The sequence below is a fragment of the Xiphophorus hellerii genome, chromosome 4, assembly GCF_003331165.1.
Source record: "Xiphophorus hellerii strain 12219 chromosome 4, Xiphophorus_hellerii-4.1, whole genome shotgun sequence".
In the NCBI taxonomy this organism is placed as follows: Eukaryota; Metazoa; Chordata; class Actinopteri; order Cyprinodontiformes; family Poeciliidae; genus Xiphophorus; species Xiphophorus hellerii.
The window spans coordinates 13,709,816-13,726,662 of record NC_045675.1 but is presented as its reverse complement, the minus strand read 5'-3'; the positions used below and the strand labels follow the sequence as shown (position 1 = coordinate 13,726,662).

Sequence of the window (16,847 nt, the reverse complement as noted above, 5' to 3'; positions counted from 1 at the left end):
AAGAAGAATCAAACTAATACAAATAAACAGGAAATACAACAGAAACAAAGGTGGTTACAGTAAACATGCACCTTCATGTACAAGAGTAGTACATTAGTCTGCAATTTTGTAAGCAGGTACATGTTCTCTAACCATTACATAACAAAAATTACAACAGTAATTTCCAAAGCACAGTTTGTGCTTTCATTATGTCCATGCATTTGTGTTTGTACCTTTTCCATGAGACACCTCTACAGTCCAGGTGCAGTTCAGAGAATTAGGGTAAAAATCAGGAAAGCCAGGAGATAGAATTGTTCCTGTTTTACCAAATACATAGCCTCCACACAATGCTAAAATAAAAAAACAGACAGAAAAGATTGGAATCAAAAAGGAGAATATGTAATATTTATTATATTACAAAGACACAACAAACTGTGAGCTACAACACAATGTCCAGAGATCTTAAGAAATTCACAGATATGCCTGCTTCTTTACACTATACAGTACAAGAACAAAGTGCCTTACAGTGTGCCTTTACTTTGGTTGCAGGTTTACCACAAACATAGTTTTTACTCAATTAATCAATTGCACAAGTATTTTACTGTGCTCCGTGGAAAACCTTACCTTCATCTTTTGAGTTGTAAATAGTAGAAAAGAAGACTAAGAATGCCTTTCTAATCTGTTATTTCCTAATCTTGGTGTGCATGTGTGAATTGTACACTCAGATACCTGTTCTTTGGCAACATGAATGTGGTCAGCTGATGAGCTACTGCTGTAGCTCATGCGCATCCAGTTCTGATAACCACTACAATAAGGGTCTCTAACATAAAATATTTTTTTGGCTGTGATGACTAAGCACAATATCCAGCTTATGAACTTTATAAAACTGCAGAACTTGTGTGGTATATATTTTTGAAAATGTCCTTGAGATTTGGATAATGTTAGACAAACAGAAAGAGCTTTGCAGACTTGCATAAGACAATAAATCCACCTTATGTACAGCAAATATGAATTGTCTGGCACCATGTAAAGGCCAAAGTACCGGTATATATAGTTCTGCATCATTGGTCAAGTTTTGGGGGACATTACAAAAATCTCAGCTTTTCAGTGGCCAGTTAGGTCTTTTTTTTTTTTGAGTTAGTTTTTGAATATTTTATCTTGTCAATGGTTTTAATTAATGATCTGTTTGAAGTGTTTAGTGTTTATCTTTCCTTCATTTTGTTAAGTGCTGTTGATGTGGACAGTGAATAATGTGGTGAGGCCACTCTTTGTTGGGTGGCCAGTTTCCTTGTAATTAGATTTAATCATGTCTGCAATATCATCAGTTATTCATGTCTACCTCTACGCTTGCACAATAAAAACTGACAATCAGTGAGGTCCAGGTCAAATTGCATGTCCTTTAACTGTGAAGCTTCTGGGTTAGCAAATGGTTGCTGTAACACACATCAAAGATGGTATTACAAGTAACTTGGTTGTAACGAGTGGTTAATTAAGCAACTGTTGCTGTTCTTTCATCTGGAACAAGTCTACCCATTATCCTCTGACATTAGCAAGCCATTTTCATCTACACATCTGCTGCTCACTAGATAGTTTCAATTTTTTAGATGGTTCCTTGTGGACCCATGAGATGGCTGTTGGAAACTTCCAGTAGATCAACAGTTTCTGACACTCAGATCACAGGTATACCTGACCAGTGACATTATGTTAAACTACAAAAGAAAATGCAGAATTCTTGAGTGAAGTCTTAGGTCTTTCCTTAAAAATATATATTTCTTCTATAAAAGTGATGCAGGTTACCTCAGTATATAACCTAAAACTCATTGTATAGATGGGAAAAAAGTCATTTTCAGGATTTCAGTTCTGTACGCATTTTGGGTTAAAGTAAGGGATACACTGAAAGGCTTAAATTGTCTAAACAAAAACGTTTATTGAATAAAATACACTGAATCACTGCAACTGATCTTAACAGCTTGTTTGTTTTATGGGGGAACTATATCTTTTTTGTGGGTGTACAAAAAGTGTGATAGATGCAGCAATTACACAGAGCTACATCCAAGCTCTGTGTAATTGCTGCATTGCACAGCAGCAAGAATGAGACAAATACCAAGTTTAGTTGTAACAGAGTGAGATCGTTTGTTTTATGATACACCAACGCCAATATTTAATTCCACTTTGAGTTTGCTGGAGAGCATATTTTATTGTAAATTCTCAACTATTATTTATTACACATCTACTTTAGTGCTTATCAGGAGATATAAGGTATATACATTATCTTATTTTTGCCTAGCCCTATTGCAAGTGCATTTATATTGCAGAATTTAGTGGGAGGGTATTTAAATCAACCTCAGAGACCTATTAATTAAATTTTGTACCAACCAATCCTACTGCCAAGAGTATCTTCATCATTTTCCATTACTAGGATAGGATATCAATTTTATGTCTGACTTGGAAGAAAGTGGCTGCACTAAGGGTGCCCACGTATGGCACAACACTTCTGAGAAGACAAAGTGTCTAAACAAGAGCCAGTCTAATAAAAATGTTTTTAAAATATCATATTGGTTGAAAAATATTTCACTGCCTAGTTACATTAGTACAGAAAAAAATATTAACAAACCCTCATAATCATTCATTTTACCAAAACCTTTTAATCTGACAAAATTGAAGAGTGAAGTCTTATGACACTTAAGTGATCGGACACCTTTATTTACCAAATTAGATCCACCTTTTAATACCTGAACAGGTAATTAGCTTCAATAAAATAGTCTATGTGCTGCAGCGTCAAGAATTACACTGCTGTGCATTTGGCAATTTTTCTACATCAACAGGTCTGCTGAGCTCAAGGCTGTGCATTAATTTCATCTGCTCTTTATAGACTCCTCTGGTCATTAGTGAAGTGAGTGTACTGTGCCCCGTTTTTGAAGATCAGTGCAGTTTTGGAATCTCATCGCAGAGCCAAACCTTCCCACAGGTACTCTTTATAATTTGACTGGAGGCCAACATGTCCTGCAAAGAAAATTTACCCCCATCAGGGACTGAAACTGATTTATAAATGAAACAAAACTCATGCAGTACTCATATAGAACAGAAAGAAAGAAATACAATAGTACCGTAATATAAAAAGGGGATTAAGAGCTTTAGAGACTGCTGAATCAATACATGTTGCTTTTGGTTTTTGTTTACTACCTTCCTTTAAGTGCTTTTTAGTTTGATCTAGTTAAATTGGAGTTAATTAAAGTGTTTCTGTTATGAAATGGTGAACGCTTTGTTTTGTTAGCTCGAAATAAAGAAACAGACATAGGCAAATTCCTAAATTTTAGATTATAGAAGATTTTACAGCTGTAGGTCAGTTAACAGTGTGAAAGTATGCAGAGGTTTTAAAAGGTCAAGGTTTCAAAACCACTTTAACTTTTTTTTACTGAAATAGCCAGAAAAATGCCATAAATTAGACTTATTACTTACTATATGGAGGATATATTATCTCCTTTTCACATATTGCTTTCCAGTGCTGGTCAGGTAGCTGACACATGGCTACTATGGACAAAATATTTCATATGCTTGCAAATATTTCCAAGTGCAAATAACACAGAAAGATAAGCTGTGAAAATGAAGGAAGTGCCCCCCATTGTTCTTATTAACAAAACTTCCTTTTAAGTCTGTACATGTACTGTAAGTCTTTAAACTCAATAAATCATCAAAGAAATGGACCAACACCATTTGTTGACTCCCTTCAACAGCACTGAGTGTAAAATCTGTATTTAAGATAACCAAGGGTCTGTGGCTCTATGCTCCTTCTCTTGACTCTGGGACCTTGTCTTCCAAATGAAATGAAAAATTACTTTAATCTTAAAAGAGAACTTTAGAGCACTGAGCAACAATCTTGTTCTTTTTCTCCTTACCCAGCTGGATGTTACCTCAGGTTAAGGAGTGGCTTAAACTAAGGAATCTGACAGCTGTAGCCTGTGAGCTAGATGTCATTTTGTGGTTAGATTTAAAGCATGGACTCAATTTGCAGTCCATGCCTTGTGAGTCTCTGCAAAAATCTTGAATAGCCTTTGCTTCAAAGTCTATCTTAAGGTTGTAGTTAAACCTGTTTTCTGATCATCGTTTTTCTACAATTTTTCCTTCTATCCATCTGTCTGTTATATGGTTGGGAAGAGCGCAGTGAACAACCAACATGTGACTTCATGTTGAAGGTGTCCACTGGGCAACTGTCAAGTCAACACTATTTTCCATGATTGCATAAAGCACCTTAAGGGCATTATACATCATATTTTTTTCTAGTCTTCTACAATGTTCAAAGTTTCCAGGAAGCTTAAATTGATTTTAGGTCTTCATTATCTGTAACCCATAAAAATAGTGTGAAACAGAATAGTATAGAATGAAAAGCTTGAAAGATATCACTGTTTAATGAAACTATAGAAAATTGCAGTTTTACATTTTTTAAATAATTTGCTAAAATAACTGATGTTATTGTAATTTATGATATGCACTTGTATGTCTTCTAGCTAAGTGTTAGTAATGTATTAGAATTTTTTAAAGAACAAAATATTAATTTTACAAACTAGCGCTCCAAGTTTTCATCTACACTTTTAGAGATAAGAGGATATTTTTGTTAATTGTGTTCACTCCTTTCACTGGCTTTCTCTCTTTCTCTGCATCTCGCCCTAAAGTCTATTGCATATCTTATCTCAAAAAGACCTGAGTACCTGTGTGAGATGAGGGCTGCTCTCTTTCTCTCTGATCAGTAGGTTTGTGTAGTTTGGTAATCACTGCAAGTTTTATATATATATATATATATATATATACATATACTCTCTCATCAGATCTCAGAAAAAAAAAGAAAAAAACTGGGACACTGTCTGACTAAATGATTATTGTAGAAAATGGCTGAAGTGTGCATTTGTATGTGAAGCTCCTTCAGCTGTGTGAATGATCTGTGTGGGTGAACCAGAAGATGGATCATGAAAGAAAGAAAGAAGCTCAGAGTTCTACCACAATGCATGAAAAGAGTGAAAGATGATTCATGCCTAACAAGAATTCAAGAAGTAGTAACGCATTCGGAAAGAAAAGTAACAAATGTAACTTTTTTTCAGAGAAAGGAGAGGTAGTTATTTAGAGATATTGTTATATAATTATTCAGCGATATCTGTCATTTCTTTGGCCAAATGTTCTGCTTTGTTTAATTAACTCGCTCTCTCAGGGACTGTGTTGACATATTATTTAATTGAAACAAAAAAAAGATGACTTTGGTCACTTTTAACAAGTTGTTGTCTTGCTACCAACTACAAACCTTTAAAATGTCACAGCACTCTTTCAGTGTTCTCCCTCGCACAAAAAAGAGCAGCCCCTGTTCTATATTATCCATTTGGCAATTTAGCTGACCTTCAGGAACAAGATGAGCAGTTTTGATTTAGTGGACTTTGTGGGATCGCTGAAAGTGCAGAGTGGGTAAATGCTTATGGGGAGTGTACGTTTTCTGACCACGTTGTCTAAAGTTCAGAGTGGTGGTATTAAGCGGTTACTTTGCCTCTATGACTTTTCTCCCACACAAACTACTGATTTTAATGAGTGTGTGAGCTGCTACAGAATGTCTACAGATCTCCTCCTTGTCTCTGCAGTTTTTTTCCTGAGTACAAAAGGAACTTTGAAATTGTAATTGCCTCCTTTAAGTTTAAGACATAAAGTTCCAGTTTAAGATATAAAGACAACTTGAATAAGTGTAAGACACATTCTTCAAATGATGATATAGCTTATTAAGGGAAATCATTTTTCCAAAACAACTTTACCTTGTGTGAAAAAGTGACTGCTCCTTAAACATAACTGTTTTCCCCTCTCTTGTTGTCAATTGTTTGTCATTACTGGCATTTCTACATCCCTGAGCAGGTCCACTTTTTTCTGCAGAATTGTTTTAATTTGGCCACATTAGAAGGTTTTCAAGCATGAATAGCTCTTTTAAGGTTATGCCGCAGCATCTGAATTAGATTTATTTAGACTTTAATGAGGTCATTTCAAAACCTTGACTTTTTTCAGCCATTCCCAGGTGGACTTGCTGATGTGCTTCAGGTCTATATCCTGCTGCATTACCCCAGTGTGCTTGGAATTTGAGTCCCAAAGTGAAAAGCCTTTCTAGGCTTTCTAGGAATAAGCAGATTTCTTGATTTTGATAATGATGGCAAGACTTCCAGGTCATGAAGCAGCAGAGAAGCCCCAGGCCATCTCACTACTACCTCCATGTCAAACTGTCTTTCTTATTGCTGAAACATGAATACTGACTTGGAGGCAAGTAAGGTCTCCAGTGCATTAGATTTTGCCCTGGGTTCTTTTGTGACCTCTCTGATGAATCATTTAGTCATTGGGATTAACTTCTGGTTATGTACCCAATTGTTCCATGTTCCAGGGGAACTTAGCTGTCTGGAAATCACTGAAAGTGTACAGTATGTGTCACATAACTTCAACAAACTATTTCTCATTGGGACATTTTGACTTGAACTTCTTTGCCCTAAATTTAAAACCGAGTTGTATCTAGTCAGGTTCTTTTGTGTGGTGATAAAACTTGTTTGAGAGAATTGTGAGACAGCAAAGCAAAAACAGAAGACTAGTTAGGGGGATGGCTAATTCTTTGTTTTGGCTTGCTACACTGGCACATTGCACAGTGCCATAAAAAAAGTATTTCATGAACAAATGTAAATGTTTCTTCCAGTTTTTCTATTTTATTAAAAGAGAGATAATTAAATAAAAAAAATAGAAATGTGTGACATGCTTACAATATTGTGCACTTCCCCAAAGGCAAACTATGACATATCACACTTGAGTCAAGGCTCAGTGCTGTTTTATAAAAGTGTCATTCAGAAATGATGTATCCTGTCATATGACATCCGTCTGGTGACATGGAATGCTTGTTGAAACAAACTGAAAATGTCACAGCGGTCGTTTAACAAAATGTTCACTTGATACAGAAGATAGTGTGAGACAGAGAGGCTCAATGTAAAATCACTCCAAAGTAGAGACATCTTGACTTTAGTTTTTAAATTGGATTCTTTCCGATTGGGAGATGAAATCGGACTTTCCGGATTCATCTCAAGTAATAAAATGAACTGTGAGAAGGGAGGGCAAAGATGGTGAATGCCCACTGAGCATCTGTTTCTGTAGTGCTTGTTGAGTTTTGTAATTTCACTGAGACTGAACATCTAACTTAAGTTTTTACAGAAATCTTTTTAAGGGAGTAAGGAATGACTGCAAAATCAACAGTCCAGCTGTCAGTTGCAAATAGTGAAAAAGAAAGAAGACGAGGTTGTCATAGTAGGGTATCTCATTTCCTTTAAAACAGTGCCTCATCTTATTTCCTCTGAGTTCATCTTCTCTGATTTAATTTTTAAAAGGAAATAGAAAACTGTGAACACTAATGTGATGTGTTTTGGTATGTATTTTTGAACATGTTTATAAAATTTCATATGTGAACTTTTGTAATAATTAGTTTTGTTTAATTTTATAATAGTTTTTTTTACCATTGCAATGTAATGGACAATAACAGTTATTACTGTATAATTAAAACAAGCAAAGAGTTTCCAGGGTAAATATGCTGTTCTCAAAATATTTACCTCAACACAAGATGACTATTTTGAAGCTGAGTCAGAGTAGCATATGACCCTGATGTTACTGCAGCAACCGTCACTCTGTGCTGTGTATTACTATAAATAAAATATCACCACAAGCAACTGAGCTGGAACAGGATGGTGGAGACTTTTCTTGATGCCTTTAATTTGTTTTATTTGGTGGAATAATAAACAGTAAAATACATTTTACATTATTCTTAAGCAGAAAGTTTTAGAATGTTTATCAGCAAGCAGGAGAAAAGCTACGGGGATTTGAATATGCTTAGCAAGGAACTGTCTTTTACTACCTTTGCATAAACTCTGTAAGTCTGTTCAACTGACTAAAATTGCTACAAAGTGTAAAGGTCAGCATTAATGTATGTGCTAGTTACTAATGCTGTACAGCCAGTAATATCAGATCATGTCACTTCCTTACCCTGGAAAAGGAAACACCCCATTTTGGGTAAAAGCAGACTGTAAAATTGCAGAATCACCTGTGACTGGGAGAAACCTGTCAGAATAAAATTTCTAAATTATTGGGTGATGTTGCAGTGAAGAAAATAGCAATGTCACCCAATGTGAAATTAGCACACAAAGTCTACTAAATTGCAATAACTTAATAACTGAAAAGAAACAGTCGTTTCATCTCATTCTTGGTACAAGAGTTGAGTGCAGGAGAAATTTTTCAGTGAGCTTCTAACAAACTGTGGAAAAGCTCACGAAGATCCAAATTACTAACATCAATTCACTAAGATCAATTGGATCTTAGTGAAGAAGAGAGGATGAACTATAAATTCTGTTGCATTTCTGACCTGTTCTTTTGGTAAAGACAGGCACACAGCAGGTCTTTGTTCCCCTTTCCACATCAAAACACACTATGGTCTTTTAAAATGTAAAATAAGATGCTCTGATTGTAATTTTCATAAATATAGAAGAATAGTGGACTTACATTTCAATGTGGGAAACTTACATCAGTACAGAGAGACAGATTTGCATATATTTAGGTACCCTAAATAACTTAAAGTACCGTTGTGAAATTTCCCCAGAGTTTATTTTAAATAAACCATAGATGTTTTCAATTTCCTTGCATACCATTAAGAACAGCTTTAAGGACATTAATCCTTTTTTTACACCCCAGCCCTGAAGTGAACAAGTGAGATACAAGGGATTATCCTACACAAATCCTGGTCGTGCACGTCCCCATCTTTTTTAAGGTCATCAAACATGATGTGCACTCACAAAACTGGAAGAATAACAGGCAAGTGTCTAAAAGCATGTTGGTTTTGTTTTTACAGCCATTAGGTAGAGCTGAATGAAACCATTAAAAAAATTATTTTGCAAGTAAGGAAATTTGTGTTTGGTTGATTATTTCTTTGTTGCATCAATGTATCTTGGCAATAAATACTATACCACTGCAAACCCTCTTCATATTCCTTTTAAATGATGCTAATTTTGTAAGGTAAATGCATTTGTTGAGAAGCTGAGCTGTGAATGTAGGTTGCTCTCATGAAAAGCCTTTCAAGCTTTTTTATTGCAAAATGTCACAAAATCTCCATTGAAACCACCTGAAAGTAACAAATAATATGGAAATGTGTCTAACTGGGATTGCATATGATGGTCTTCCTCTCATTTCTTTTCTTTCAACATGTTGATTAGATGCACGTTTTCACTTTAGCAATATCAACTGAAAGAGAAATCCGGTTTGCATTCTACATTTAGTATCAGCTAAAGATCCACCCACACAAGCACAACTTCTAAGATCAGTTTAAAAACCACAAGTTAATCTCATGAAAACTACACAAAAATTCTGGCATGACTGAGCTTAGAACAAGAGTAAAATGTGATTATGAAAAAATAGGATTATTTCGACATCCCTCCTTTTGTACTGAACACCCAGGTACTGTGATAAACATAAAGGTTGCAAAATGGCACTGTTAGTTTTTTAAGGGTTATATTAAGCACATTGTAAATGTAGTTTTTAAACTTTTTAAAATCTTTTTTCAATAAGTTTGGGGTTTAAAGAAACAAGAAGACCACACTGACCTGCTGTGCCAAAGTGTATACATTTTGTAATTTGGGTTGGTTCTCTTTACAAAGGTGATGCAGCGTCCCTGACTTCACTATTTTCCGGATGACCACATTTCCACAGTGTTACATTTGAAGAAATGAAAGTTTTACTGCACTGAATGAACAGAGCCGAAATGAAAGAAAAGAAAGACTCTAACCATCGCAGCTGGGAAGAGCATGACTCCACTGGTGACTCTGCTCACAAACAATTGGCTCCTGATCACTGAGTGTGTATCCAGGGTTGCATGTAAATGAGACGTGGGAGCCAATGGAAAAGCTACTGCCATGGCGACGGCCGTTGACTGGGATACCGGGATCGAGGCATGAGTCTGACTCCATCCTCACACCTGAAAACCACATGGAACGAGCACAAACAGGATAGAGTCAAGAGGGTGAGTAAATGAGTGTCTGCAAAAAACACCTCTATCAGTTATTCCATCGGCCTTACTTTCATATCTGATGCTGAAACCAGCTGAGGAGCGGCTATTGTCAGTGGTGAACAACAGGAACAGGAAGTTGGATGTGGAAATCAGGAAATGAGGCGCTTGGGTGCCATGGTATTCACCAATCAGTGGGGAGGAGGCTGACGGGCCGTCTCTGATCTCCAGTGTGTCATAGTTTACCTCCGTCTGGAACCTTAACAAATAAACAGGTATGCACACACTAAATCAGACAACCATAAAGATACATGATGGGAATAGCGACTATCTAATTAATTGTTTAACAGAAAATTGGATTGCAGTGCTGTCAAAAGATGAGTTAGTTGAGCAAGAATATGCTAATAACTTCACTTGCAGCACAGTAAGCTAATTCAAATTTAATAGCTTACTCATGTACTACCTAAACATTTGATTAAAAGTACAATTGTATAACAATTTATCAGATTATAGCCTCCTCTGGTTGTTCTAACCTATGCTAAATTGGTATGGCCGCCGGCTCAATGCTGAGCACTGGTATATCAGCCGCTGATGCATCATGTGACACTTCTGAACCCAGAACAGGAACGTTTAGTTTTTATACTTTAGATCAACATTTAGCACCATCTACTTCATAGAATCAAACATGGAGAACCAACATTTAATTTATTTTTTGTTTCTTTCCTCTTTTTGTTCTTTCCTTTGGTTCTATATAAATAAAATTACCTTACCCTGCACTAGTTCACCAAATTATAGACTCCTCACATCTCCCCCAAATATTAAACTGTTTATACTGCAATCTCAGTAACCTGCATACCAAAACAACTAAATCAGTTCATTTAAGACCAATACTTACCCTGGTTAGTAACTCATTAATCAAGAAGAAACTGATTTCTCATATAGGCAATCAAATGCATGTTAGCTGAAAAATAATCAGGCCTAGAGAGCCAGTCATCCATCATAACAATATCTGACCACCTCAGTGAAAAATGAACTAGCCTTTGCCACGGACATGTGCATTACTTCGCAAATGAAATGCCTCGCAGGTGATGAAGATGACTTGAATTTTACATCATGTCCCAAAAAGACAAATTTCAGCCATAGCAGGTTCAAGCTTGAGCACATCTTTACATGGCTTGTTTCCAAGAAAAATGTGTGCAAATAACAAACATTAATCATGTAGTGCAGTAACGCACAAACTTTATTTATCTCCATCTTACACTGTAATTTAAGAAGACCTCAGTAAAGATTAAACAACTTAATTATATACAACCTAAGCAACCAAAACATACTACCGAAAATAATCATAGAAGCCACATTAAACCTGCAGACAAAAGTGGTAAACCGCATTTCTGTAAGCAGAATATTAAATAACTTACTTGTCAAAGTGTATTTTTACAGCATGGTCTTTCTGTGCCTCAATGACCCACTGGCAGTTGAGAGAATCTTTATAAAAGGATGGCCAACCAGGAGACAGTACAACACCAGTAGGGGCTGTGAGATGGCCTCCGCAGGGAGCTGGAGGAAGATGGAGACAAATACCGGTACACGTAGAGAGATGCACACACAACGACGATGAATAATATAATTAATCATTTTTGCCTTGTACAAGAACCAAGATTGCATTTCATTAAATTTGAAGATTTATCATCTGCTCAATTTATTTTAGCATTCTAATCCTTTTTGAATGTCTTCAATTTGCACAAAAATGTTTATATCTGAAATTATGCTGAGCCAATCTTCTGGTAAAGTAAACAAATCCAACTTTTGCCTGTTTTAAAAATGCTTTAAATAATTGGAATATGCTAATTTATTGAAGAATTCAAGCATATTTAAGTGTCAAATTACGCCAGAAAATGTATCCTTAGATCTGTGCAACTAATAAAACAGCAGGAAGCAAAACCAGCACTGACACTAGATTATAGATCAGAACACCTCTTCAATGAATTATTAGAATTCAAAGAGTAAAGTTATTTTTGGGCTTTCAGTATTAAGTCACCTGCTTTAAAATCACTCATAGATTCACAACTTTGTGGGAAAAGGGGACAAGGTAATCATATTTAAAAAAAATATTATCTTTTAACTTTTATATAATATATTAGTTGTAAACAGTTACATGTTGCCAACATGTTCCACTCCTCCTACGTTAAAACACTGTATCCCTACCAGTTGCCCTTTTAAATCTGGACTTTTAGCAAGTCAGTGACTTTTTTAAACTCTAAATAGCTGGGCATTAGAACTTTGTAGATTCATGAGGAAATTAGTAAAGATATTTTGTATGCAAATATTTTTTTTCATCCAACAGAATGCATCCCCCCACTCTGCATACTTGATGAGATGATGAACCACTTTAATTTGGTTGTCTCTACCATCTAATTTATTAACAGGGGCAAAGTTCAATAATGTCATTGAGACAATATAATTAACAAGAAAGAGACAAATGCAAAAATAGCCATCAGTGCATGGCATGATGCAAGTTCCTCTCAAAAACTCTTCAAATAATAGTATGTTCAGAGTTCCTCTGTCATTACAACAACATGTTGGCCTATTTAAAATTATATGAACACCTGCCTGGATTTATATTAGCTTATATGAATATGTACTCGCATAACTAGAGGCAGTGTTTATAAATAAGCAGCCTAAATAAGTGTGGAGAGGCCAAAAGCAATTAAAACAATTAAATTCACACTCCTGCTGAAGTGAAGAAATGCATTTTAGTTGCACAGAAGGAATCAAATTATTTGATACGTTGCTGTGTTTTAGTCTGGTGAAATATTATCACCATTTACTCCGACATACGGAGAAGAAATTGCAAGTTTGTTTATGTTCACCTTCACATCGAGGAACAGCAGCGGACCAAACGACATTCCCATCCTGAATGATGCAAGTGACCTGGTCCGACCCCTGGAAAAAAGATTACTTTTTGAAAAAATGTGCAGCTGACAGGAAAATTGCTTTTTACTCAAGAAACATTGGGAAAAAAGGAATCTGAAGTAGTAAGATATGAATTTTTTTACCTGTGTCCTAATGAATCCTTGATCACAGCGAAAAGCCACAGAGCTGCCCAGCTGAAACTGGTCACCATACCTTTGTCCGTTGACTGGAACACCCGGGTCATGACATTCATTCTGACCAAATGCTAATAGGGGGCCACAGCAAAAGAAAAGTTGATGTAAAAAGCAGCTTATTTCCAACTCAAATAACTTCTTCAAAGAGATTACTTTGGGTGTAAATAGAGAAAATGTAATAGAGAACTAATGCATTTTAAATTCAGGATATACTGTATAAAAGTAGATCAAAAATATGTCACATCTATTAAATAGATTCCACTCCTAAAATTGGTTTGAAACCACTGCTCTATGACTGCCAGTGAATGTGACATCTCCATTGGTACAAAATATAGGAATGAAATTATCTTTATGTGGATTCAATCCTGTCATGTTAGGTTTAAATTATCCACATTCTGGAGATTAACCTGACTCCAGGCAGAGCACATACCCAATGATTTGACATGTCTCAGGTTGATTAGCTACTGATGGAGAGGAAATGAAGGCAGAATGAAAAAAAAAATGGAGGAAAGAAGAGACAGGAGAAACTGTGAGCATGCAAATGTTGAGAATCTGCACATACTGCTAATATAGAATACATCTATGAACAAGGAAGCTCTATAACTAAATATGTATAAAACATTCAAATGACCCAAGTCAAGGGGAAAAAGAGTGGCATCTCACTCTAACAGGTCTAGCCACAGACTGCCATTTTATAGCACAATCAAGTAACCATGTTACCTTCAGTTGATATAAAAATACTGTATATATCAAATATGACTTTAAAAACATGTGCAAATTAAAACCTTGAAATTGTGCCTCTCTCCTTTTAAGAGGCACCTGCTCTTTCCACCCTCTGCCTTCAGCACATCATCACAACAATGTTTCTCCATTAAGCCTTTAACAATGATCTTAGCAGCACTGCAGTGAAAAGTAGTTCATATAATAAGCTCAGCAGATGTGCAGTTCCACCAGGTGTTTGCTAATTGTTGCTGCCACTAGTCTGAAAGAGCTGAGGAAAGGAGTCATGGAGGATGGGTGATCTGCTTGGAAACTGCAGCTTCAAGGAGGAGCTGCGTGGAAAAGGCAGCGCTGAGTGAGAGCAAGTGTTTAGGCACCGCAAATAGCAGCCATAGGAGATTAAAGGAATCCTCAAGCATGCATAAAAGAATCAAAGCAACACTCCAGGTAGGTTTTTAATGAGGCAATAACATTAAAACATGATGTAAAGCTCAAAAAAGTTTATTTTAAATAACAACCTCTCTTTAAGATAAGGTTATAATGAAATGAGTCTAGGTAAAAAAGCAAACTTAATTTAAAGGATTTAGGAGAAATGAGAAACACTTAACAGGATCGCATCTAATTGAAGGTGACAATAAAAGATATCAAACTGACAGTGATTGTGTTGAATCTCCATGTTTCACACCAAATGAACTTGAGGCATATGAGAAAAGAATAATAAAAAAGGTATTGACTATGTTACTTTATCCACAAGCACATTTCTAATAACGTTACTGATGTTACTTATATCTGGTATGGATTTGTGACATTAAGGCCACCGGAGCTGCATTCACTACTTTTTGCCCACTGAAGCCATTTCTTTGACTTTACTTGATTATTCTCTATTTATTTATTTGCTTGTTTTTAATAAAGAAATGCTCATGAAAATAGCAATCATTTTTTAACAAGCATCTACAGAACTATACTTTGAATAAGACGTTCATGATATCAATTTAAACATGGCATTCACACACACTACAAAGGAATACCTTACACTGAACATGAACAGGCATAAATGTAGAAGAGCTTTTATTCACTGGGACTGGGACTGAGTATTTGGCTCTAAAAACTGCCTTAAGCAGTGTGTGTCATCATAGTATTTGATTTTTAAAAAACATTATTAATTCAAGCACTTACAGAAACACCCAAAGCAACTTCTGTTAAAACTAATACATGCATTAAAATGATAATAGCCCAAATTACTAAAATTGGAGAAAAAAATGCTTGTGTTAATTATTTCTACAGGTATTTAATTAAAAAGTCTAAAATTTCATAATGAAAAAGCACATGAATGTAAACGTCTTCCATGTCTACAGATGCAGTGGTGTTCAACGACACAAAAACAAACAACACATGCTAATGCATGTGTTGTTTGAATTGGAGGTTACATGCGAGAGTGTTTTGTTTTTTTTAATAAATACGCTAAAACAAAAGGAGCAATCATTGTTTCATTTGTCAAATGTCACCCCTAAAGGAAGAGCTGAAGACAAGGTCATTTATGGAGGCACTGTGTGAAATGGTGCAAAGCCGCATGGTAATCACAGAAAATGAATCAAAATCAGTCATGCAGGACTTGCTCGGCCTATTGCAGGTAAACACACAGGCTGCAGTAGTCAGTTTTAAAGTCAGGCTGAATGAAGCAGGCTTTAGTAAAGTGATGACGATGGGTTTGAAGCAGAGCTAATCATACTACTAATCAAACTGATGGATAATGTCAGCAGATAGTCAATGATGCATCGTTCTGGCTTGGTTCATTGGATCCTAGAATCTTCATTTAAGTATTTAGACTTAATGTTAAGTATTTACAGCTTACTATAAATAATCAAAAACTACATTTTTTATTTGCTCAACCCAATTCTAAAACAGAATTGGACTCATTCAATACTTTTATATGTACTTGGGCTTACCTGCTACTACTATAGATGATGTTATTACAGTAGGGCATCTGAAATTACTTTTGCTAAATTGTCTTTGCAAAATCATTCAAGGACTCAATTTGACTTATCTGTCACTTACAAATGCAAGGTCAAATTAGCTGACGTACATACGCTGCAAAAATTTACCAGAGCATTTACATGACAAGCTAATTGAAGGTCATAGTAAGAGACAAAAGAACAAACTGGAATAGAAAAAAATTATTTCAAGCAATTTCTACTCATTCTATGAAAGCTCGCATGATTATAAGAAATTGCCTAATAATTAGTTTTAAATGCTTTTTGTCTAAAAAGAAAAAAAAAATTATATTTTTATGAAAAAAACTGTAAAATAAAACTAACTTGAAGCTTGATTATTGTTTAAAGAATATCCAGTTCAAATGTCTTGTCATTTTAATTTATGTATTCAAAGTAAATCACTGTTAAAGTGTCCTGAAACAGCCAACAGAGACTTACCAGGCAATGATAGTGGTACTTATTGCTTATATGGTGGAACTCTTCATGGTAACTATATCCAGTAACATTGTGATGTAATTTCCCTGAACTGCTTGTAGAGCACACATGATTAAACAGACTGTTAGAAAAGGTTAAGCAGGTATGCATTACATACTTGTGTAGCTGATATTGAAGCCTTTCCCAGTATTGGAATGGTCAGACTGGAATTCCAGTCTCATAATATGTCCATTTGATGCAATTTGCGATGGAACGTCTTTTCCTGAGAAAGTCCCAAATGTTGTTGCCTCAGACAAACCTAAAAAAAAAAAGAATTACAGAGGTGCACATTTAGACAAAATGCTCCTAAAGATATCAATAAACACATTAGACTCAAGTAAGCAGAACAAAGTGAAAAAAAGAATTAGGTTTAATAGTTCTTTTTACTATCACTAAAAAAGTCTAGCTTTGATGTGTTGCTGTCAATTATATTAAAGTTTCCACATGTAGAGTAGCATGGCCACTGCTTTCCCATGCAATTCTGCTTGATTTTCATTTCCCTTCAGAGCTCCATCAGGTATTTCTCTCATTGAACTCAAT

The 16,847-nt window shown here is 35.5% G+C and overlaps 1 protein-coding gene across 4 annotated transcripts in view; it reads right to left on the bottom strand.

Annotated features, from left to right (window-relative positions):
* The window catches only part of LOC116718451 (CUB and sushi domain-containing protein 1), a 431,730-nt gene that overhangs the window by 129,860 nt on the left and 285,023 nt on the right, over positions 1-16,847 (bottom strand). For all 4 annotated transcript variants that reach the window (XM_032560407.1, XM_032560409.1, XM_032560410.1 and 1 more), the window contains exons 15-21: positions 16,426-16,566; positions 13,072-13,193; positions 12,886-12,958; positions 11,434-11,572; positions 10,087-10,274; positions 9,797-9,985; positions 213-329 (exon numbers count right to left, since the gene is read on the bottom strand). In XM_032560407.1, coding sequence (XP_032416298.1) covers positions 213-329; positions 9,797-9,985; positions 10,087-10,274; positions 11,434-11,572; positions 12,886-12,958; positions 13,072-13,193; positions 16,426-16,566 — 969 coding nt within the window. The remainder of the gene's footprint in view (positions 1-212; positions 330-9,796; positions 9,986-10,086; positions 10,275-11,433; positions 11,573-12,885; positions 12,959-13,071; positions 13,194-16,425; positions 16,567-16,847) is intronic.